We start from the raw sequence: 23,112 nt of genomic DNA on the forward strand, positions 1-23,112 counted from the left end.
CCAATCATGAGGCATTCGGGCTAAGCCCTGTCAGATGACTTCGGGCTTTCGGTACCGTGGTTTTGCCTCTCAGGCACAGCTCGACCGGGTTGTATGCCGCCTCCTACAAGAGCCACCGATCAAATAATTACACTGAGTTCACATTTACAAGTAATTGGTTTCGTGTTGTGCTTGAGGCTCGAATCTGCCACTTACAGCGCGGGAAACGGGAGCTGTGGGATGAGGGGGTTTCCTGACAGGCTACACTTCGGGCGATAAAAACATCGGTAACATATAAATAGGCGTTGCTTGAATCGCATGATACAGGGAAATAAAGAGTGAGGGGTTCAGTAGCATTTCCAGTTCGGACGCCGACTGAAGCTCATCAAAGGTACAGTTTGTCAACTCAAAGTCTGTCAAACGTCTTTGTCCTGTATCATTTTTGAGAATCACGATGTTTGTGCTGTTTTACAACATGGCTGGGTAGTCGAAGAGTATTCTCCCTGTTTGTGTTCAACTTTGTAATCACTGTTACATTGGAGACATTTGGGGAAACAAACAAGAAGTCATGTGATTCAGCACTTTCTGCTGACTACTCGAAGGCAGAGTGGTGCGATTAAGTTCACTTTAACATTGCATCATGGATATTTCCTCATTTTAGGGTCACACAGAAAGAAAGAAAGAAAGAAAGAGAAAGAAACATGGATGTCCGGACTGGTTTCATCGTCTCACTCTGCCTGATAGGATTCACCTGTGCGGTGCCAGTGAAGTATTTAGACTGCGGTGAGTTTCACCAGACATTTCTCCCGAACATCTACACATGAAGACTTACTTCCCTCTGTGTTTTAACCGGAGATCGGCCCATAGTTGTGCTATTACCTTTTTAAAATATCAGGACAAAAAAAAAAGAGACCATATTGATATTTTCAGGTGTCTTGTTTTGTTCGGCCATCACTCCAAAATCCAAAGACTCTAAAACGACTTTGATTGAATAGTTTGCATCTCTCACGCCTTAATCTGCATATGTCCCACAGGCATTGTTTCTTATCCAGCTCACAGTATGTGCTCATGTGGTCAGAGGTCACGCTCCTGCGGAGATAAATGTCCCACGACTCTGTGTCGCATAGATTTTATTTTATTTTTTTTTTTCCCCCACAGGAAATTATTCAGCCGAGTAGCACAGCTCATCCCAGCAAACTGTCCCCAAGAAAAATCAGTGGCGTGCCTGTTTCACTTCCTGTGTTAACCTAACCCATACAGCCACAGTCAGTCGGTTTCCAGTCAAATAGTTTTGACATAAGGTCACTTCATGAATGCAAGAAATGTGTGGTTAGTGTGATAATCCGCTGTAATACCTAATACCTATGAATAATCTCACACAATACTTTTGTATTACTTGAAGTAACATGCTTGTCCCCCATACTTCACTATGCACTATATCAAGAGTCAGATTAAATCTATTGTCTTGGTTTAGTGATAAGTCTGAATCTTCCTTTACAGTAGTGTGTGTGTGTGTGTGTGTGTGTGTGTGTGTGTGTGTGTGTGTGTGTGTGTGTTTTTATTTTTTGGCACTGTGTGCTGAGAGCTACTGGAAACTAGAGTTGATTCTGAAATTAAAATGTCCTACATGACTTTTTTTGTGTTTAGTCTAAAGTGAATTCATGTTAAAATCTAAGATTTGTCTTTAAGCACGTGTCAGATCAACCTAAAATGTTTTTTTTAAATCTTTAATTGCTTAAGTAAAAATCAGTAACAGTGTCTTAAGTTTGATTATTATTGGCTCCCTAAAGCATGAAGCAGTCAGATGGCTTTGGTGTTTGAAATGTGTTGGTCACTTCTAATGGAAAAAAAACATTCAGTATAAATATATTGGTATAATATTTATTATGTTTTTAAAAAGGCTTTCCCCCCATGTTTTCTACAGGCTCCACTACTGGCAAAGTGGCCCTGGTGGACATTGCTCCTTGTGCCAGTCAGCCATGCCAGCTACACAAAGGACAGTCCTACAGTGTCAATGTGACATTCAGCAGTGGTGAGTGGACTATGATTTTAGAAATTTCAAGAGTCACAGCACAGGTGATTTTGTTTGCTTGTGTGTTTTTTTTTTTTTTTTTTTTTTTTTTTTTTTTTAAAAAAACCTTTGCTCTCATTATATCATGTCTTGACTTGTTGTAGCTGTGGATAGCCAGACGAGCAAAGCAGTGGTTCATGGTATCATTGCTGGAGTTCCAGTCCCCTTCCCTATTCCCATGGAAGATGGCTGCAAGTCTGGAATCCAGTGTCCCATCCAGAAGCAGCAGAGCTATCACTATCTAAACTCTCTACCTGTGAAGTCTGAGTATCCCGCAGTAAGTACGACATGTGACATTGGCAACCATCATTTCTAAGATGGGGTTTGTTTTTTTTTGTTTGTTTTCTTAATAACAAATTAAGAATCTGTAACTGTTCAACAATGGATATGCTACATAAAAACTATGCAAGTATTATTGGCAAAATGTATTTGGTATTAAAACTGTATATAAAGTTTTTTAGTAAAGAAACTAGCCGCCACTAATTAAACCAGTGAAGGGGGTAAAATGTGCTATTTCCTCTATAAACTAGTGTGAAATGAAAATACTCAAAGCACAAGTACTTCAAATGTGTACAATATGTATTCAGGTCCATGCTACTACTTGAAATTGGATAGCATTTACTGATATCTAGTCAGCCATGAATTAAAAAAATAAGGCAAATGCATGTTGTATTACACTACTTGCATCTTCAGTTATTCAGTTCAACCCACACACTTTTGCTCTTGGATTGAACTGGGTCCATGTTGGATGATAAAATATTTTGTCTCATACTCAGCGATAGGAGGGGGGGGGGGGGTTTTTTTTTTTTTTTTTTTGCGCCTCTTTTTTAAATACAGGTAAAGATGTAGGTTTCTCTCTCTCCCTTGTCTCGGTGATTATTTTGGCCTCTTACCTCTTACTTGTGTGTTCCCTTTTTTCTTTTTTAAATAAAAGGTCAGAGAAATGATGTGCACCTGGTTCACTAACTACTCCTTTTTCACATTTCTAGATAAAGCTGGTTGTGGAGTGGGAACTGAGAGATGACAACAAACAAGACTTGTTCTGCATCAGGTTCCCAGTTCAGATTGTGAGCTAAATTGGCAACAACACCTCAGACATGTATTATTTTCTTTTTTTAAAAAAAAAAAAAAGGGATTCAGCTTTGAGTAAAAATGTAAAGATCTCCATTTTATTCATTCATTCATTCATTCATTAAATTGATTTTTAAGATGTCTTTCACGAGTTTGCAAGACTTTGCCTCATACACGCATCTTAAATCCTACTGAAACAAATGAAAGATTGATTACTTTTTTTTCGCTGTGATCTTCCTAACAGTTGATTTTTAAGAGTTGTGTAAGTGAAATGACACAGGTTAATGTTTGTGTGAATGATCCTGGCTCAACTACATTTCACTATGATGCAAATGTCTTGGCTTACTGGCTGCTGTGTAGTCAGAAAAGGTACACACTGTACTTTTTCTTTACTTCAACTTTTGTAATATTTCTTACTGACCTCGTGCTGTCATATGAAAAGTAAATTCTAATAAAGAAATCTAATGTGTACCCAAGTTTCACTGTATGTGAATCTGACATGTGTAACTGTTAAGTTGTTTAAGCAGTTTCTTTTTAGTAAAATTTGTGCTAAAAGGACTGTTACAGCTGTTATCAGCCTTTGTTACATAGCTGTCAGTCAGTGTAGCTGATGGTAGTACTGCGCAGCCCAGCTTTGCAACACCTGGTCATGGTGGTAAGATATGAAGATTAACAGAGCCTTAAAATGAGTTTAAGACTTTACTGGGGAAATAAAAGAAGCCTTGACATACTTTTGAGATTTTATTGGTCTGAGCAAAGGCCAGCAGCAAGGAATAACAGTATGTATGCAAAGAGAACACATTTTCTTAAAGATTTTCTAAGACTGACATGGGATCATAACCAGGTCACGTACGATAAATCAACAAACTAAAAGCAGCTCTAGAAGTCCTTCCTGAATAGAAGCAAAGGCTGTTTGAGGAAAAGACAAAAGTATATAGTTAAACCTCCACAGAGAAAGCTACAGTCTGGAATGCAAGCTTGAGATGTAATGTACTGTGGGCTATGGAGGGAAAAAACTAATATCTAAACACAATTAACTGTAATACTGAATACAGTGTCAGTCTATAACATAATTAGAACCTTCAAAAAAAGTTTTTTTTCACCTAGTGTCCATATGAAAGAACAGTCCCACAAATTCATAAACTCCCTCAACATAAAATAAGTAAAACATAATGTGTTAATTTTTGTACTTTTCTAACCAAAAGTCAGTCGTTAAGGCAATATGAGTTAGAGAGAGAGAGAGAGAACAGCTTTGGCTCTTTCACTGAGACACCTGCTGAATGAGAACTAGTTGAATATATTTGCGCAGATATCAGTCATCAGGTCACAGCTTTAGTGCAAGCAGGGCAGAGGGAGAAACTGAAGTACTATCAATACAACTTGCTGCTTCTTTCTCAGATCGCTTTGATGAGTACAAAAGGTTCACAGTTACAAATTTGCAACGTGGAAACTGAAAGATCTTTCCACAGTTTAAGTCAACAACACAATGTTGCAACACATCCCATACAGCCAATCCCTAGCACTCACTGAAGTATCAAACATGGAGTCATTCGATGATATGAAACTCGGAACAAAGCAAAGTTGATAGGGCAGGGTACCCCTTATTGTAGTGGTAGCTAGGCAGGTGGACATCACATGATAGGCTATAATATTTGACCAGACTTGGTTATTATTGGCTCACAGCCAAATACACCCACATCATCAGCCCCTGTTTCGCTTGTATAACTTATGCAGCATCTCGGTCCCTTTTTCTATCGTCCATTTTGCTTCAGCCTCTCGAGCCGCTGGAGCAAAGCATTTCCAAAAGCTTCTCTGTAACCTGGACTCAGCGTGTCCAGAAGCGAGTAAACAGTCTCATGATACTGGTTGCTCAAATCTTCGTCCACTTGATCGAAAGCATGGCCCACCACCTGTTTGGGTAGAAATGAGTGTGTTATTGTGAAACTCTGCATGGTTTGGGGTCTTTAAAGTGCACATGATGAGGAATAAAACAAGAAACCACTGTCTCACTGTGTCTTACCCTCAGTCCTGCCTCTGTGAGTTCCAGACAATAGCGATTTCCCTCTCTTGTTTCCACGTTTATGTACGCCACGTCCGACGCACTGTTGAGGCTTTGTGACACGTGCATTTCAGTGACAGCGAAGAGTACGTCATTGACCACTGCTTCTGCCTCCAATCTCATGTCCTTGACGTCACCAAGCTCAACACAGTCCTCATCAAATGAAGAGACAATGGGCTCCTCAGGCTGGCAGTCTATCTCCATCCCCTATGACAGAACATCAACATTACTGACTGACTCAGCTGGAGCCCAGACTTGACTGTATTCTAATAAAATTAGCTGATTCCCAAAAGGAAAAAAAAAAAAAAAAAAAGAGTTCCCCATCCACATGAGTACACTTCAGTAACACTACAGATTTCTAGGACAGTGTCAGAACAAGCTGTTGTTCACTGTCATGGCAACAAACCATCCTGTGAAGTATTATCTATACTGAGAACATAGTACACCGAATGAAGGTTTTTTAAACTACATCTCTAACAGCTGGTCATAAACACTTAAAGATGTGTGTTTGTGCGACAGTCCGCAGCATTGTAATATTACAAGGGTTCATACAACTGCAGTCCTTCAGACATAATGTAAGCATCACAAGATGCGTCTGAAACAGAAGTGAAACACACGTGCATCTGACTGCTCTCTGAACTCTTTTTTTAGAGTGCAAAAGAGGAAATGTTAAACCAGTATTTCAAGAACTTAATCACCATGTTGAACCTACTTTAATATTTCATTAATTTACCGAACCTACACAAGTGCCAGAGATAAATTGGTATTTTGTAACAAATTTGAAGTATTCAACGCAGAAAACTTTCAGAGAAAATGGTTTAGTGGGTCCCGACTAGGTTTAGTTGTTATCTATCAAGTCACAGAAAGCCCAGATTTAAACCCTGCTTTAACCCCAGTTTAACCCATCTTAACTCCACTTAAACTCTAGTTCACTGATGCTTCTCATGCAATCTGACAGATTCTGCCAGGGAGACTTATCCATGAAGACTCAAAGCTACAGTATACCTGCTGCCAAAAGGGGGTTTCTACAAAGTACCAAATTAATGGTTTCAGTTTTTGATTTTTAATGAATTTACAAAAATTTTCTAAATCTACAAAACATAAAACATAAAGGGATCTGAATAATTTCTATACACACAAACACACACAAAATTTCTGATTAATAGTTTTGGTGTTTAAGTATCATTTCATTCAGATGCTGCTTCAGTCACTGAAGATCACTCTGAATATAACAAACTGCTAAATAACAACTCAAACACCTGTTCCAGTTCTACACACCTACTATTTGTACTCTGGTACATTTGTTGAAACTTGTCATGTCCCATTTATGTCAAGAGGTATTACGTTGTGCATTCCTGTATGAGCCTTTTTCCTGCATGTCAGCTGTAGCATGTTGCTTCTCATCAGGTTTTGTCACCTTTCATTCTGCTGCCTGGATGCCTTTATTGGTGAGGAGCCCTTGTTAGCAAGTATGATTATGATTTTATGATTTGTTCCTTTTAAACTGTATATTAAACCACCTCAAAGTGCCAGGGCTCCAAGTTGACAGCACCACCACAAGATCCCATTGTGCCCATTTTCATGCATTCAGTAAGAATAAGCAGATTAGAGTTAGATACAGATTTCAATAGGATATACATTTATTATTATCACTATTTTGTTTTTTCAGGGTTTCTTTTTTGGGTTTTGATTAAACTGGCTCGAGACAAGACTTGTTGACATTTGCCATTCCTGAAGTTTTCTAGACTGAACCCTTAATGCTGTGTTGGCAAATCAACGAATCGACAGATTAAAAGATAGCTGAAGACCTACTGGCAAATGCACCTCAGCAGCGGTGGAAGTATTTTGATTCTTTACTCAAGTAAAAGTCGCAACACTACAATGGAAAACACTCAATTACAAGTAAAAGCACTTCTTTCAGAATTGTTACTTAAGTTATAGTATTCATGTACATGTGACATTATGTTACTGTAGTTGGTCGAGGTGGAGCTTATTCCAACAATATCATACAGTGCTGAGTAGTCTGATCTATAAATATGCGTCATGTTTTATAAGATGCTTATATGTTTTGCGTGTAAAATCTTAATTTGTAAAGTAACTAGTAATTACAGGTGCCAAATAAATGTAGTGGAGTAAAATAAATACAACATTTCCCTCGAAACTGTAATGGGGTAGAATCATAAAGTAGCATGAAATACTGAAGAGCTCAACTTTGTGCTGAAATGCAGTACTTGAGTAGTACACTGCCAGAAGTACACATGTACCACCGCCCACCACCCAGGTAATAGCGTTAATGTGAGTGATATATTAATTACATGAACATCACAGCGACATCTTGAGGACTCTGAGCAGCCCTCTTGTTTAGCTAGCTGAAGCAAAACAAGTGTTTTTTACTGTCATTACAGACATCATAGTTGGTGGTGAATCAATGCGTGAGTTTCATGCAAATGTTATATATCAGCTCATTCATATAGTAATCTAGGCTGCTCTTCTGTGGCTAACTTAGATGTCAAACATTTGCTGTATTTTGGGGTAAACTCTGGGAGAAGTAACAGCTAAGTCACTGCTCTGTTTAACGGTGGCAAAATAATCGACCGCTCTGTAGGCTATAAACGTATCTCAATCGCTTTGTTTAAAAATGAATATAACATGATGTTAAAAGAGGTAATCGCGTTTGAGCTGAGTACGCTGCAAAAATCCTTTCAAACCAAACTGCGTTCATTTTTCTCACCTCCTCGCTGGTTGTGTTCTTCCGGCTTGTGGAAGCTTCCAGCCCACACCGGGCTATGTGGAGAAGGTTCAGTCAAGTGAGAGTCACCAAACGTTAGATAGATATTTAAGTTTAGACTCAGATTTATGCACAGCCAGAATAAAATAAATAAATAAATTTAAAAAAAAAATCAGTTTAACGCACTATGCTTCCTGTTTCTAGCTTATCTCATGTGTCTAGATAATTACCTCAAATAAATCTTGACCCAATGGTGGACTGCACAGGTCCGCTACGTAATGACATCATTGTCTAATCCCTTCCCGGAGTGTGCAGGCTTAGTCGGTGCGGAGTCATGAAAGTGTTTGTAAACAACTCAGACAGAAGGTAACTTAAGAGCTGCATTAATATCTTCAACTCTGCTCACTAACTCATGCATGTCGGTGTATCTTATTGGCATATATATGTATATTGTTTTTGTCAGTGTACATCTGTCGTGTGTTGGTAGATAACTTGGGAAATGTTGGCTTTTAGGTTAGCTAGCTCACTAGCAAGCATGTACCATTTCAACCTTAGCCCGCTGTTAGCCGACAATGCTAATGTGCCCTCACTCTGCCGACAACAGTGGAGTTCGCTAGCCTCACACTTGCTAGCCGGCTAGTTAGCTTGTTGACATGCCTTTGTCTAGCCAGCGGTCAAAACGCAGCTCCCGTCTCCTAAGTACGATGACAGCCGTGTTTAAGTAAACACAGCTAAGGGTAGCTGATGACTAGCAAGATTGTGGCATGCTAACAGCTATTTCGCAAGCGCGTTTAGCTAGTTTGTACTGGCTGTAGAATGGGGGCAAATGTGTGCTGAGAATAACACTTGACAGTTCATGTGGCACTGTTTGATAACGCTACTCAGTAAAACCTTAAACCGGTCTCTGTCTTAAACGAACACATTCTTGGTGGTCGTTGTTTTCGGCTGTGTTGCAAACATCATGTGTTGAGTCTCATGTTGTGTGAAGTGTCAAATTACAAAAGGGGGCACCATGTGTATGTGTTTTCTGTAGGCGCAGCAAACTGGAGTCGGACCAATTCCCAGACGCATCCCTGAGAGTCAACGCATCCTCCAAAGTGTCCCTAATCTTGGGATATGAAGGATGTTTGAACTCACGATTTCTTGATGTCTTTAAGTCGACAGGATGACACAACTGTAACACCACTGATTAATTCATAGCTGTTTGAGTAGCTATAGCATTCCGGTTGCAGAGCCTCAAAATCCCTTTCATTGCCAGTGTACTGTACACCTGTTGAGTTAAAATGCCTTGGCCATTTTCGGAGTCCATCAAGAAGCGGGCCTGCAGATACCTCTTGCATCGCTACCTTGGTAACTTTCTGCAGGAGAAGCTGAGCTTGGATCAGCTCAGCCTAGACCTCTATCAAGGCACTGGATCACTTGCCCAAGTGCCATTGGATAAATGGGTATGTGTAATGTTACCTTTGTAGCAAAAAATACAGCAGATGAATGTATTTGATTTAAATACAGAATCTGCATGAACTAAGAGAGCCTTCAACATTATGTCTTTTTCCTCAGTCTCTCAATGAGCTCCTAGAGACTGCAGATGCCCCTTTTGAGGTAATCGCAGGGTTCATCCAGACAATTTCTCTAACCGTCCCATGGGCAGCCCTACTGCAGGAAAACTGTGCCCTAGAGGTCAAGGGTTTGGAGATGGTGCTCAGACCAAGGCCGAGAGTGGGTAAGGCCACTACAACACTACCTGTGAAAAAAGGGTTGCGAAAATATGTTTACATTTTATGTAATTTTGTAAAGGTGTAAGCAAGTTGGTAATTAATTTTACTGAAAAGCAAATTAATGTGTCACCACTGGCTGTTTTTTCCAGCATCTGGCATTGAGCCCATGTACTGGTCCAGTTTCATGACGAGCAGCATGCAGCTTGCCAAAGAATGTCTGAGCCAGAAACTCACCGACGATATGGGAGAGAGCTTTCAGCCTTTTGAGGGATTAGAGAAGTTTGCAGAAACGATAGAGACAGGTAATATGATCATAACGTTAAGCAACATTTTATTTTAAGAATTTTACTTTGCTAGCATTAAGAGGTTAAGATGTTTACTTTGCTAGCATTACATAAACTGATTTTTCTTTTCTCTCTTGCAGTTCTGAGAAGGGTTAAAGTGACATTTTTAGACACCATTCTCAGAGTCGAACACATTCCGGAAAATTCTAAAACTGGAATTGCTCTTGAGATACGAATCGACAAGTAAGTTTGGACAGTCAGCGGGACAACAGTTGACTTTCCATAATAATAGAAACATTTATCAACACTTAATAACTGAATCCAGGTAAAAGTCGTAGTCACGTATTCATTTCCACTCTTAAATCTAAAACTATTATCAATCACAAAGGAAAAGTCGTAGATGAGGGGAAGCATTAAAGATAGAATTACAGTTTCAGTGTGAAAAATGGCTGCTGCCCTATGGAAGATGACCCCAGTTTGAAGTACATACTGTATAATGTAAATCAGTTGTTGATGCATCAATCTTCACTGTCATACTGTAGCTCCTCGTCATGCTAATTTTGTATTGTGGTTATTTTCAGGATTGTTTACTGCGATGAAACAGGCGAGGAGAGTTCAAGTGTGAATGTGCATCAGCCAACCACTTTTGCACATAAAAACCTGCAGATGGAAGGCATCACCATATTTTGGGATGAGTTTTCCGATGTGTCTCGAGCTGGCTGTAAATCTTCACCCACTCCAATGGTTGGTGTAGCGAGTCTTTGAAATTTGGCGTAAAAGGGTTGTATGTATAAACCTTTTTTTAAAAATATATCTTATTTTCCAGGAAACTGAGCCAAAGCTCTCCCCTAGCTGGAATCCCAAAATAATTTGTGAGCCTCATCCCCAGTTCACAGAGCCTGTGTCCTCTACTACACCCTTTGAACCTGTGCAGGTTGGGAGCCTTGGTGGTAGAATTGAGTTGTCGCTCACTCTGAAAAACAACCTAGCTATGCCTGGAGCAAAGGTAAATCAAATTACAAAATATTATAAAAATGTCCCTGATTATTTACTCAGTATATTGCACTTGTAATGTCAATAATCAGGCTGTCTGACATGCTTTGCTTTTCAGCTGGATGTTGTTGGACATATTGATACTCTTATTTTCCTGCTGTCCCCGCGCCAAGTTCATCTTCTTCTGGACTTGTTTGGAGCTTTCTCTGGTGGAGGTGAGCACCAATCTGTTGATGGATGACTTGGACCAAACGGGGTAAAATTGTCCCCACATGAGTTATTTACAAATAGAGCAAACAGAGTATTTCTTGCTCTTTGTGTGAAGGTGCCCGGGAATGGGCTAAGGATAGGAAGAGTCGACCCATACAGCAGGAAGATGAATATCGTCTCCATATGGAGCTGAACCGCTGTCTGAAGAAGGATACCGCTGTGCCAGGAACAGACCCCGACCTCTTTGAAAGCCAGACCACCAGAACTGTGTCAAGTCGAGGTTGGATTCAAACACTCTAACCTTGTAATTTCTTACAAGTCAGATGTCATTGTTGCTTTTATCTAATAAAATGTGTCCCTTTCTTTATTTTTTGGTTGCTGATGTAGATGATGTGTTCTTCTCCATGGCTGACATGGACATGTCTCACAGTTTGTCATCTCTGCCTCCTCTGGGTGAACCACCTACTGTTGACTTGGATTTGTCACTTAATAGCAACTACTCTGCCTCCCCAGGAGAATCTCCCTCTGGAAACGCTGCAGTAAGTCCCAAAGTCATAGAGAAACATTGAAATATAATGTAGCTGAGTGCGTGGACTGTCAGTGATCTGGTTACTTAATTAGTTAATTAGAAAGCAAGGAGGTATTTAAATGTTTTGGTTTTTTTTTATCATTTGTGTTGTAGCTTGAAAATATTCCAAATGAATTGTTCTCACACAATCTGGCATCATATCTGTGTTTGCAGGCTCTGTGGGATGATTACATGGATGTACCAAGACAAAGAGAGAAGCAGGCTAATGAAACCCCTGTCCAGTCACGGGATTCACAGCTCCCTCAAAAATTACTGAGACAGACTTGTAAGTATAACAGTACGACAGTATATTTTTAGAGTGTTTATACAAGTAACTGTTAAATACTACTCCCTCTGCAACCATGTGCTTTCAAGAGGGAAATTAATTTGCATGTTTTCATTCAAACCAAAGATTACATCAGCTTATCTCCCTGACTGCTTCCCCCTCTCTGGTTGCAAGTGTGCTAATCAGTGATATCAACTGATAAAGTGTTTCTTTGGTCACTTTATCTGCAACTCTCTCCCCTCTGACCCTGAGTTTTTAAAAGACTGAAAATAAAGTTTCTGTATGTAATGTATATCTGTCATTGTTGCATTTCAGCCCATCCATCAAAAACCCATGGTGATGAGTCAAGGCCAGAGCTGGTGTTAAAGCTGACACTGAGCAGCCTGGCTGTCTCTGTCCTCCACATCGACCCGCTGCCACCACCAGATGCTGCTCCCAGTCCCCTTGGCCCCATGGCTGCACATTTCTTCAGCATGGTGGGACCAGGCCTGCTCGCCCCAACTGCTTTCCTTCAGTCCCGGACAGTGTTTAATCAGGCTTGTCCCCATGACCACCTCAGGTGCGCTTTTATTTTCCACTAATTCCTGTTGTGCAAGGTTGTATTTGTTGTCTTGCTTACTGTACGACAGGGTGAATGATTTTGGTGTGTAAATACCTGTCTGGCCTGGCCTTATATCTGCAGGTTTGTGGGCCAGGGTCTGAAGATAAACTATGAGCACTGTCAGGGATCAAGCTTGCGGACTTTTAGCACCGACGTCTCCCTTAACCAGATGGAATTTCTGGAGTGTCTCTTCCCCTCTGATGCTGTCATTGGTGGCTCCCAAAGAGGCATTCAGTACACTGAGGTTAGAGTTTCAAGCCTGAGCTCAGCACATTTTGCACTTCACTGAGCTTTAGTTGGTTAAACACTGCATATAAACTCATTTGCAGCTGGCATGGCATTAGGAGTGTTTCTCAATAGTGTTTCTGTCACACTTCAGCTCCTGACATTTGACACCACAGCCAGTGCTGACGCGCAGCTTACCACCTGCCTTCACCTGCTTTACAAACAGGCTGAGCGCAGGGGCCCTCAGGTAATAGCATTTGTTAGTCCAATAAGGAACCAAAACACCAGCTCTTAATACACAAAAACTTCATTTTTTTCTGCATGGTTGTCTGCCATCCACTTTGCTTCTCTGAGCAGGGCGGCCAGGTTCGCCTCAGCACCATTCCCAGGAAAGCTGAGATCCAGGTGGAGCTGGGCCCTGTGCGCTCTGAGCTGGACATCAGCATCGTAGACCGTCTCAACTCACTGCTACAACCTCAGAAGTTGGCCACCACAGAGATGATGGCCTCCCATATGTATACATCCTATAATAAACATGTCAGCTTGGTAAGGTTCCTCCTAGCAACCGTTGGTTTAATATTAAAATAATTTTTTGAAATATGAATAACTAAGGTATAAAGATATAATGTCTCAATAATAATTATTATTGTACTCTGTCACTATCTTAAACTGAGATTAAAAAAGGTAAATCAGTTGCATCTTTACCAGCTTTATATCATTGTATATAATCCACATCTTTGTGTCACTGAACTAATTTCACAGCACAAGGCCTTTACAGAGGTGTTCCTTGACGACAGCCACACTCCAGCCAACTGTCATGTATCGCTGACTGTCAATGCCCCAGTCCTGGGCCTTGCAGTCCGCTTCCCCATCCCTGACCTGCGCTCTGATCAGGAGAGGGGCCCTTGGTTCAAGAAGTCCCTGCAGAAGGAAGTACTCTACCTGGAGTTTGAAGACCTGGAAGTGAAAACGGAGTTTATAGGTGGCAGCTCCCCCGACCAAACCAAGATGGAGCTCACTTTTAGGGACCTTATTGGTAGGTGGTCCAAAAAGTTTCCAAACTGCTTTTTAAAGATTTATTCTAAATGAGGAGCTGCTTTCTACCTGCTCTATATTTTTTTCCTTTATTTACAGGGAAGTTCCAAGAGGAGCCAGATCAACCAGCTGCCCGGTTCCTCAGAGTGTCCCACACCATGGACGGAGACATGGCAACATCTGAAAGTGTAAAGTTTGACTGGCCGAGGTAAATTTATCTAATCAATCTCAAACTGACCTGTCCATTCAGGGGGATCCTTCATTGATGTTACATTTTTCTGAGCAGGGTTGTGCTGAAGATGAACCCCACTGCAGTCCACTCGATCCTTGAGCGTGTGACAGCTGAAGATGATGAGGGGGCTGAAGATCACTCTCTTGAGGAGGAAGAGGAGGAAGGAGCTGCTCATTCACTGAAGGATGTGTGTGACTTTGGGAAACCAGAGCCGTCACCCTTTTCTTCGCGTAGGGTTATGTATGAGAATGAGGAGGTGGGTCATGGCTGAAGAGCAGCATTCATTAAAAATGTTAAAAAAACAGACAACTACTGTTCATATTAAAAATTAAGTGAATGCAGTGGAGCTTAAAACATCTGCTAAATATATTGGCTTAGAAATTATCCAGGTGTATAAACACTACTCTTTTTATATCATTTGTCAAACTCAAAATCCTCCCAGTTTGAACCAAAGTTAATGACATGTTGTAAATGCACAGATATGCTTGACAGGAGGATAAGACTCATTTGATGTGCAGCAGAAAATATATTTCCTTATATTTGAAAACATTTCTTTGTAAATTTGCTTAATCGAAAATTTGGTGTTGCAGTATTGATGATGACATTGGTCCAAAGCAGGTGGACTTTGTGCAGGTGCATGAATTTGCATTCAGGAGCGAGGCAATCCTCAGGATGATGTATGACAGATGCATCATTATGCAAAAAGCAACATGAGCACTGCTTTGCATTCCTAACCTGTTGACAGAGCATGTGGTGATGAGCCCATGTTTATAATTTTTTTTTGAATTTATTTTTATTCCAGATGGTTATTCCTGGTGATGTTGCTGAGATGACAGAGTTCCAGGAAAAAACCATGAACAACTCTCGCTTCATCCTTGAGATGTGTTTCCCCAATGTGCAATTAGCGCTACCCAGCAAGGCATTTTATGAAAAACTACACAACAGGTATGGAATTAATAATATTATATTAAAAAGCAGCATGGCAATAAAAGTACAGCAGAACAAGTTGGTAAATATTAGAGTTAAGGTCATGGAAAGAAAGATGGCTAAAGTCTGGGTGATGTGTTTGGCCAGTAAAGCAATTGAATCTAAAATCAATGTTCATAATATTTTAGGATAAACAATGACCTGCTGTTGTGGGAGCCCACTGCTCCATCTCCAGTGGAAACCGTTGAGAACATGCCATATGGAGTTGGCCTCTCTGTCGCCAGTCAGCTGATCAACACTTACTCCAAGGACAGCTTCAGCCAGTTCCGCTCTACTGGACCTGACGGTGAGGCAGCAAAAACTTTTCACATAATTTCTCAGACTACATTTTTTAGTAACAATTTGTGATATGGGGTCAGTTTAAAACACCCTGCAGCTTTAATCACTGCATTGACATGCTTTGTGTTGTGCTTTCAGAGGAGACTAGCGGCTCAGAAGAAGAGAACATGCACTATTACTCTCCTGCCTCTGACCTGGGCCCTAGGTCTCGCAAAAAGAAAAAGCCCAAAACCCAGAGCAAGACCTCCCAGAGTCTGTTCTCTGTCATCCTCAGTGTCAATCATGGCCTGGTAGCTCTTCAAACTAATGCTAAGGTAATCTTTGTGAAATACTTACTGTTCTCACAGGTTTCTAACATTTTGTTTATCAGATAGTGGGGTTGAGCCTCAATCTTTTTATTTTTTACAGAAGGAGGATAAAAGTGTTCTGAAAAACAAACATGGCGAGTTCTGGCTGGAGGTTAAAAACACTGTGCTGTTCAGTGTAACGCAGTATGAAGGCTACAAAGACCAACACTACATCTGCTTCCACACCAGTAGCATTTGCATGTATCACCAAGGTAAACCAACTGCACTGGTTCACTATAATATTATGTTCTTGTAAATATGTGATATTTGTTAACAATGTGAGTACTCTTCTACTGTATCTACTGTCTGCTGTTCTGTCATTCATATAGTTGTTTTTTTTTCACTCTGTCAATCTGCTCAGGACTTATGGAAGGAGGCACTTCTGTCTCAGACATCAAGTTGCCTTGCAGGACACATCCCCATTGGCTAGAGCCAACTATCTACCAGTCAGAGACGTCTCCTGAGAGATCCTCAACACCCTCAGAGGGTATTGGTCTGGAGGCCCGCAGCATGGTGTCTGTCGCTGTCAAAATCTCATCACAGAATGCAGAACGCAACGTCAAGGTAGAGACTCAGATAAACCTACAGGTTGGCCTCAGAACACCTTGATATAAATTTTTGTTCTGTCCCCTTATCAAAGTGACCTCAGGATCACATGCTGCATTAGAGTAGTGTATTTGAATAACCTTTAGAGGCCTGAAGATGTAAAATGATCAAAGGAAAAAAGCAAAGATTAGAGAAAAGTTGGGAAAAATATAATAGAACTTTTCTTCTTTCTTATCCTGTTGTGACCCCGCAGGTTTACCTTGTGACACTGCCTGGACATTTCCCACAGGGGTCAATTTCTTAGCTCTAATGACTAAGACTGCCTTGGTACTAAATACTGTGGTTGTCATTTCTGCAGACTCAACCTCAGAGCCTTTCGTGGCCAAATTTGCCCTGCAGATGGGGCTAAAGTCAAAATTAGTGTTTTTTTCTGTTTGTTCTCTCAGTTCTAAACCTTGACCTTGCCATATAAGAGCACAGTAAATACTTGTGTTTTATAAATGGGTCCATTGAGCTCTCGCAGTCATGCCACAGTAGGAAAATAATTGGCAGTTAAGTCAACGTTTTTTCTGCTAGGAACCACCAGACATGATTATCAGTTGATTATTGATTCATTTCCAAAACGACACCCATGCAGTTGCATCTGTTTTAACACAGATTCATTCAGTCAGGCAGCAGCTCTATTTGGGGAGAATTATTGTTGAAAGAATATCAGCCAGCTTGCTTTTGGTTAGCTGCTGACTGTGGTGATGTGTGTTAATGCAGGAATTTCTGGTTGCTGTTGGAGTGAGAGGGGCCACACTTCAGCACAGAGTTGTCCCCCCCAGCCTGGGTTGGTATGACCAGGTAAGACAAAATGGCTCCACCATTTCACTACCTCTTACTAACCAAAGAACAGTTGAAGAAAATATCTTGCAATAAAATCAAACCTTTGTAATCTTATTGCTGATTTATGTTCAACAGATTGTTGACTTTCTGAATGTTTCTGATGAGCCTGTGCTGGGTTACGCCCCTCCTACATCTGTCACCACCCTACATCTACACCTATGGAGCTGCTCTCTAGACTACAGGTAAAGAGCACCTCAAAACTCAAACTCAAACTCATTTAAAGGTTATGTGTTCTCCTTGCATTTATTCGTGTGCTGTTCTCTTCACAGACCCCTTTACCTGCCACTCAGATCGCTCCTGATTGTAGAGACGTTCAGCATCTCCAGCAGTGTCTCTTTAGATCACTCTTCTTCAACACTCAGGTATAAAATAGTCTACAGTCTCTGGTTTTGTAGCTGGTACGAGATTGAAAGACATAATTGCAACTGAGTTATAGAAACATTTGTCTTCGCTAAGCAGAACATGTTGATTGCAGGATAATTTTGGACGAAGCTGCTCTGTTCCTCTCAGACAAGAGTAATGCAGTTTCAGTTAATCTAGCACGTGGTAAGTTGACTTCAGTGGTTTTGAGTAAACTGCTTGACATGTTTTAAAATGCAGCATTGACCAATGTTTATTTTTGGTTTTTGTCACAGATTATGTCCAAGTGGTAGACATGGGGACACTGGAGCTGAGGATTACAGCTGTCAAACCTGGAGTGGATGGAAAGTTGGTAAGAGTTCTCTCTCTCTCTCTCTCTCTCTCTCACTCTCTCACTCTCTCACTCTCTCTAAATGGCATTGACATTTTAGACTTTTTCTCTCAAGAACAAAGATCACACATTTCTTTCTACTTTTTCACCATCTCTTGGGTGACAGTCGGAGCCCAGATTTGAGCTGCGCTGCTCCAGTGATGTCATTCACATCAGAACATGTTCAGACTCCTGTGCCGCCCTTATGAACCTTATCCAGTATGTAGCCAGCTATGGAGACTTGCTGCCCCCTGCAGAACCAGAGGCCAAGCACAGCAGCACTTCACAAAGAACCAAGGTCAGTGGTGACCCAGATCATGAGCCAATATTACATAGTTACAATACAATTTCAAACCCCCACCCGTCATGTGTGCTTAGTCTGAGTGTATTTTTGGACAGGCGGAGTTTCCCAGCCGGCCCACATCTCAGACCCCCCTGCTCGCTGAGACTGAGCAGCAGATGTTGCAGGATCTGATGAGTGAAGCCATGGAGGAGACTGATGGGCAGCATACACCAGGCCCACAGCAGAATGGTGCGGAGCTTGTTAAGTTAGGATTAAAGTTGTAAATCCTTGACTGATGTAACTGCACTTTATGTGATTTTGTAACATTTCACACATCTGCAGGTGCACACGAGGAGCGGAACCATGACCATGACCCACCTCGCTCAGACCTGTTCCTGTTCCCAGATGAGAGTGGCAATTTTAACCAAGATTCAAGCCCCACTTACCCCATGCTTCACTCTCCTCTCATCACTCCTGTCCCTAACCTGGCCCAAGAGACGGATGACTTTTGTATCCTGGAAACACCTGGTTCTAGAGGAGAGGTTGGGATATACTCATTCAGACAGTTTTGGCTTTGTGACAGTGATTGACTGTGATTTTATATAACTTGTGTTGCCTCACTATAAGAAATCTTTGTCTCAGGATCGTGATCAGGAGCCAGTGGTGAAGCAGCTTACTTCAGACCCAGTGCAAATCAAAGATGACCACTTCAGTCAACCTCTGGATGGGAGTGATTCCAGTCGTGGAGCCATGAACTTTCCCATCCCAGAGGTGCGCTACCTCATCAAGGAGATCTCTGTTATCTGGCACCTTTATGGTGGGAAAGACTTTGGGAGTGCAACTTTCACAGCCTCTCCTGCTCGAAGCCGGGGGTGAGTCATGCAACATGCTGTTAAATTGTGAAGACAATTTGACAATTGTTTGAACGTGCTTAATAGGAAACAGACTGTTTTAATTTTAAATTTTTTCTCACGCATGCAGGTCTACACCTCATAGCTCCCCCTCTCAAACTCCAGTCCGACAGGCCAGGGCTTCAGGACGGGCGGGAGGTGGAAAAGGAAGGAACCCCGACGTCCTGATGGAGATCCAACTCAGCAAGGTAAAGTTATTTTCGGTTTATTATGATACACTCAATCAAATGCCTTCGGTCATTTCTTCACTGTTTACCATCTTTTCCTTTACCTTAGGTGAGATTTCAACATGAGGTGTACCCGCAGGCCCAGGCGGCTTCTGGGTCAGCAGTGGACCAGCCAGTCTCCCGACAGGTGTTTGTTGTGCAGGACTTGGAGATTCGAGACAGACTGGCTACTTCACAGATGAACAAGTTCCTCTACTTGTACTCCAGCAAAGAAATGCCCCGGAAAGCCCATTCTAACATGGTGAGAAAGGCAACACACTCAAATTAACCCAGTCTGAAGTGTTGTCCTGGTGTAACTTATTGTGTGCTTTGGCTCTTAGTTGACAGTTAAGGCACTGCACATGTGTCCAGAGTCAGGCCAGGCTCCTCAGGAGTGCTGTCTGCGTGTTTCCTTGATGCCTCTTCGTCTCAATATCGATCAGGTACAAGACTCAATACAGATCCTTTTTCCATTGTTTCAAATATATGGAAAACTCAACATCCTTAGTAAAATTTTCGAAGTGATAATCCTGTTTTTTTTGTTTGTTTGAAGGATGCACTATTCTTCTTGAAGGACTTCTTTACTAGTCTTGCCACTGAAGTTGAGTTTTTCTCACCGCCTGCACAAGAAGGTAAAACTGATCTTTCACACAAACATCCTTTGTTGTAAACCATATTTTCAAGGCAAAGCTCCTGATGATGTTTTGTTTTGCAGCTGTTTGTGTTTCCATGAAGAAAGCAGCTGCCCCTGAGATCTCCTGCAGCTTCTCCAAGCACATTGGCAGCAGCCAGGACCCGGCTCCCATCATCTCAGTGCCTGCTCAGAGACGTTTGAGCCACAATGGTTTCTCCACATCTGGCAGGGAAGAAGTGACTGATGAAGCTTCTGCTCCTTCTTTCACGGACCAGCCAATCTTCTTTAGGTCAGTGTTAAAGAAATGAAATAATGAAACCCCTTGGAAGTTGGAGTGAAATATTTAGATTTGGTCACGATTTCTTTTCCTAACAGGGAGTTTCGATTTACCTCTGAGGTTCCTATTCGCTTGGATTACCATGGGAAACATGTTTCAATGGAGCAGGTACATGGTCTAAGAGCACTTTGCGTTAATTCCACATCATGTTATTGGTGCTTTGTGAATAACTTAATAACTTTTTTCTTTCAGGGAACATTTGCAGGGATCATTATCGGGCTGACACAGCTGAATTGTTCAGAGCTGAAACTGAGACGGTTGTGCTACAGACAAGGGTATGTTTATCTCAGTAATACTGTATATCATGTGAGGGTTTTTTGTTTATTAGTTGCAATTTTTCCACACACCACAAAACATGATGCATCAAGCATGTAATTCACTATTCCCAATATACTAATACTTGTCTTTCTTTCAGATTATTAGGTGTGGATAAGCTGTTTTCCTATGCAATAAACGAGTGGCTAAATGACATAAAGAAGAACCAGCTGCCAGGTCTACTGGGTGGTGTTGGACCTATTCACTCACTGGTACAGCTGGGTGAGTACAACGCATGTTCCTAACCCAGCATAAGCTGTTTTGTGTTGATTTTGTGTTTTCAGATGCATTTATATTTCAGAATGCACATTGAAAGGTATCATACATGATAAAAGCAAAAAGTAAAACCAGTAATATTGTGAGATTCAGCTTCTACTGCTGAACTTAAAAGCTTCCTTTCCTTTTTCACTACCATATTCAATACAATAAATGTTATGATTTACTTAATAGAGCACTGTGAATATACATGTGCAGTATGTGAGTTTACTGATCCAGGTATGACTCTCAGGTTCTGTATTTCCCTGTTCTTATGATGAATGTTTTGTTCAGTTCAGGGATTCAGGGACTTGGTCTGGCTCCCGATTGAGCAGTACAGGAAAGATGGTCGGATAGTCCGCGGGTTTCAGCGCGGCACTGCCTCCTTTGGAACCTCTACTGCTATGGCTGCTCTGGAGCTCACCAACAGGATGGTGCGAACTATACAGGTAAACTGGCCTGTCCACTGTCACTAAAGTGACTGTATTCATTAGTACTGCCTCCGTGAAGCATCAAATAATTACACAGCTTTGTCTGATTTTTAGGCAGCAGCTGAGACAGCTTATGACATGGTGTCTCCAGTGCCTGATGAGAGAGACACAAAGAGGATAAAACGGTTCTCCCATTATGGACTGGCTCATCAGCCTGTGGACCTGAGGGAAGGTGTAGCCAAAGCCTATACTGTGGTAAAAGAGGTAAAACAAGCTTAAAGGAATATTTCCACTGCAGTGACATTAATGGGAATAAACTGTTGTTTATATATGTAATCGTATGGTGTTTCCATCTACAGGGGATCACAGACACTGCACTGACCATCTATGACACAGCCACTCGGGAGCATGAGCAGCGTGGGATGACGGGGGCAGTGGGTGGAGTTCTCCGACAGCTCCCTCCAGCAGTAGTCAAGCCACTCATTATGGCCACCGAGGCCACCTCCAATGTTTTGGGTGGGATGAGGAACCAGATTCACCCTGATGCTCGCCAGGAGGAGTCGCAGAAATGGAGGCAGGGCGAGGAGTAACTGTTGTTGCCATAATGGTACCTGAAACCATGACTGTGCAGACGCAAAGAGCTAATAAATGTGTTGGATACTTTCTTCAGAGCATTTCTGAAGAGGAACATCTCAGCTGTGCATTACAGCCCTAGTGTAAATAAAATACTGCTCATCTCGTGGCAATTTGAGCTCCTGTGATTCAGCTTGTGTCAGCTTACCAGTTCCCTCACAGTGCCTTCATGGTTATCAGCATAGTCTGACTGTGTGTTAAGTCAAAGGGATGTATGATGAATGAATGAGCCACATATCATCTTTATGTGGATTTTGTTCTGTTGTAGAATAGACAATGGCATTTTAAATATAAAATAATGAAGAAATACGCTGTTGTCTCATGAGGTGCAAACATTTGCTTCATTCTCAAACAGCTGTTTACAAGTTGTGTGGTTGCATTCGCTTATCCTACATTGTGTTGACGAACACTAATGTTATAGGTGTAATGACCCTTAATTTATATAACATGTACTGTATGTGGCCGTTTGTTATTTACTGTAAATATTCCTAATGTGTAACATTTCATGCAAATATAAGAGCACTAATATAGAGACTGAATGTGTTACAGCTGTGTAAAGTTCTGTAATCAGCACTTTTAAGTGACTTGAAGGGTTATTTGCCCAAATTTATGATAGATGGGAAGATCACCCAAATTTGATATAAAGTTTCACAATTTCATTTTGAGCTGTGATCAACGTTGTGTAATTTTCACGAAAGCTGCTGTCCTGAAAAGCTGCTTTTTACATTTAAAAACAGTTTCAAATGGGTTTTTTTTTTTTGTCAGTCTGCTGCTCACATTTCCAAATTGTAGATACAAACTTGTAAAAGGAACTACATCAACTCAAATTCTTCAAGCAAAGTCTTAACATTCTGCTCGATGGATTTTTTTTTTTTTAAGTACATGTTTGAATATTGGTACTTGCCGTGATATGTTGTGTTGCAGATATTTGATTTGCTTATTTTCTTGTTTATGTGGAAAGAATATTTCTTGTACATACGTGTACAGATGATCCTTGAATTTGTATTAAAAGCATGAAAGGGAATTAAAAATGGTTCAAGTCACCACAATGGAGTGTGGCTTGGGTGATCTTGCTTTTCATAATCTGAATCTAATGGACTTGTAGGTGTTACTATAAATCTATACATTCACACCGGTCTGATATGGGAGATTTTCACGGATGGATTTTTCTGTTTCGGGTTTTTTTTTTTTTTTTTTTTTTTTTGATGAAAATATTTTTATTTTGATATGCAGTCGCTTAACTCGTGCTTTTATTATGAAAAACCAAGGTTGT

At 41.1% G+C, this 23,112-nt stretch overlaps 3 protein-coding genes across 3 annotated transcripts; 2 read left to right on the forward strand and 1 right to left on the reverse strand.

Moving 5' to 3' along the window:
- The first annotated feature begins 37 nt into the window (after nucleotides 1–37).
- Nucleotides 38–3,592, forward strand: LOC139632910 (NPC intracellular cholesterol transporter 2-like). Its single transcript, XM_071498188.1, has 5 exons — nucleotides 38–370; nucleotides 641–762; nucleotides 1,904–2,011; nucleotides 2,155–2,327; nucleotides 3,040–3,592. The coding sequence occupies exons 2-5, from the start codon at nucleotides 681–683 to the stop codon at nucleotides 3,124–3,126; spliced, it is 450 nt and encodes a 149-aa protein (XP_071354289.1). The 5' UTR covers nucleotides 38–370; nucleotides 641–680; the 3' UTR covers nucleotides 3,127–3,592.
- Nucleotides 3,153–8,199, reverse strand: gskip (gsk3b interacting protein). The gene is made up of 3 exons (XM_071498189.1): nucleotides 7,912–8,199; nucleotides 5,142–5,387; nucleotides 3,153–5,031 (listed from the first exon to the last, which is right to left on the reverse strand). Exons 2-3 carry the CDS (start codon nucleotides 5,382–5,384, stop codon nucleotides 4,873–4,875), a joined length of 402 nt encoding a protein of 133 aa, XP_071354290.1. The 5' UTR covers nucleotides 5,385–5,387; nucleotides 7,912–8,199; the 3' UTR covers nucleotides 3,153–4,872.
- On the forward strand, nucleotides 8,151–22,882 carry atg2b (autophagy related 2B). Its single transcript, XM_071498172.1, has 43 exons — nucleotides 8,151–8,274; nucleotides 8,942–9,353; nucleotides 9,466–9,628; nucleotides 9,773–9,925; nucleotides 10,048–10,150; nucleotides 10,489–10,651; nucleotides 10,734–10,913; nucleotides 11,019–11,115; nucleotides 11,226–11,390; nucleotides 11,498–11,649; nucleotides 11,853–11,964; nucleotides 12,280–12,523; nucleotides 12,647–12,809; nucleotides 12,945–13,037; nucleotides 13,148–13,336; nucleotides 13,553–13,826; nucleotides 13,925–14,033; nucleotides 14,112–14,313; nucleotides 14,860–15,002; nucleotides 15,173–15,330; nucleotides 15,462–15,637; nucleotides 15,732–15,882; nucleotides 16,032–16,234; nucleotides 16,982–17,062; nucleotides 17,180–17,286; nucleotides 17,374–17,466; nucleotides 17,580–17,650; nucleotides 17,740–17,816; nucleotides 17,962–18,132; nucleotides 18,234–18,366; nucleotides 18,460–18,659; nucleotides 18,760–18,989; nucleotides 19,099–19,216; nucleotides 19,305–19,496; nucleotides 19,576–19,677; nucleotides 19,788–19,866; nucleotides 19,950–20,157; nucleotides 20,244–20,313; nucleotides 20,398–20,480; nucleotides 20,621–20,742; nucleotides 21,070–21,224; nucleotides 21,321–21,470; nucleotides 21,566–22,882. The coding sequence occupies exons 2-43, from the start codon at nucleotides 9,192–9,194 to the stop codon at nucleotides 21,794–21,796; spliced, it is 6,228 nt and encodes a 2,075-aa protein (XP_071354273.1). The 5' UTR covers nucleotides 8,151–8,274; nucleotides 8,942–9,191; the 3' UTR covers nucleotides 21,797–22,882.
- The last annotated feature ends 230 nt before the right edge of the window (nucleotides 22,883–23,112 follow it).

Source organism: Trachinotus anak, unplaced genomic scaffold (genome assembly GCF_046630095.1).
Source record: "Trachinotus anak isolate AG129_WGS33_773 ecotype Australia unplaced genomic scaffold, CSIRO_AGI_Tana_v1 ptg000015l, whole genome shotgun sequence".
Taxonomy (NCBI): domain Eukaryota; kingdom Metazoa; phylum Chordata; class Actinopteri; order Carangiformes; family Carangidae; genus Trachinotus; species Trachinotus anak.

What these genes read in the sequence shown, in the direction of transcription:
- LOC139632910 (XM_071498188.1), top strand. Translation starts at nt 681, where the DNA reads ATGGATGTCCGGACTGGTTTCATCGTCTCACTCTGCCTGATAGGATTC. An exon ending in AGTGAAGTATTTAGACTGCG is followed by an intron (nt 763 to 1,903) that starts GTGAGTTTCACC and finishes TGTTTTCTACAG; the next exon opens with GCTCCACTACTGGCAAAGTG. An exon ending in TGAAGTCTGAGTATCCCGCA is followed by an intron (nt 2,328 to 3,039) that starts GTAAGTACGACA and finishes TCACATTTCTAG; the next exon opens with ATAAAGCTGGTTGTGGAGTG.
- gskip (XM_071498189.1), bottom strand. Translation starts at nt 5,384, where the DNA reads ATGGAGATAGACTGCCAGCCTGAGGAGCCCATTGTCTCTTCATTTGAT. An exon ending in TCACAGAGGCAGGACTGAGG is followed by an intron (nt 5,032 to 5,141) that starts GTAAGACACAGT and finishes CTACCCAAACAG; the next exon opens with GTGGTGGGCCATGCTTTCGA.
- atg2b (XM_071498172.1), top strand. Translation starts at nt 9,192, where the DNA reads ATGCCTTGGCCATTTTCGGAGTCCATCAAGAAGCGGGCCTGCAGATAC. An exon ending in TGCAGAAACGATAGAGACAG is followed by an intron (nt 9,926 to 10,047) that starts GTAATATGATCA and finishes TCTCTCTTGCAG; the next exon opens with TTCTGAGAAGGGTTAAAGTG. An exon ending in GGATGGTGCGAACTATACAG is followed by an intron (nt 21,225 to 21,320) that starts GTAAACTGGCCT and finishes TCTGATTTTTAG; the next exon opens with GCAGCAGCTGAGACAGCTTA.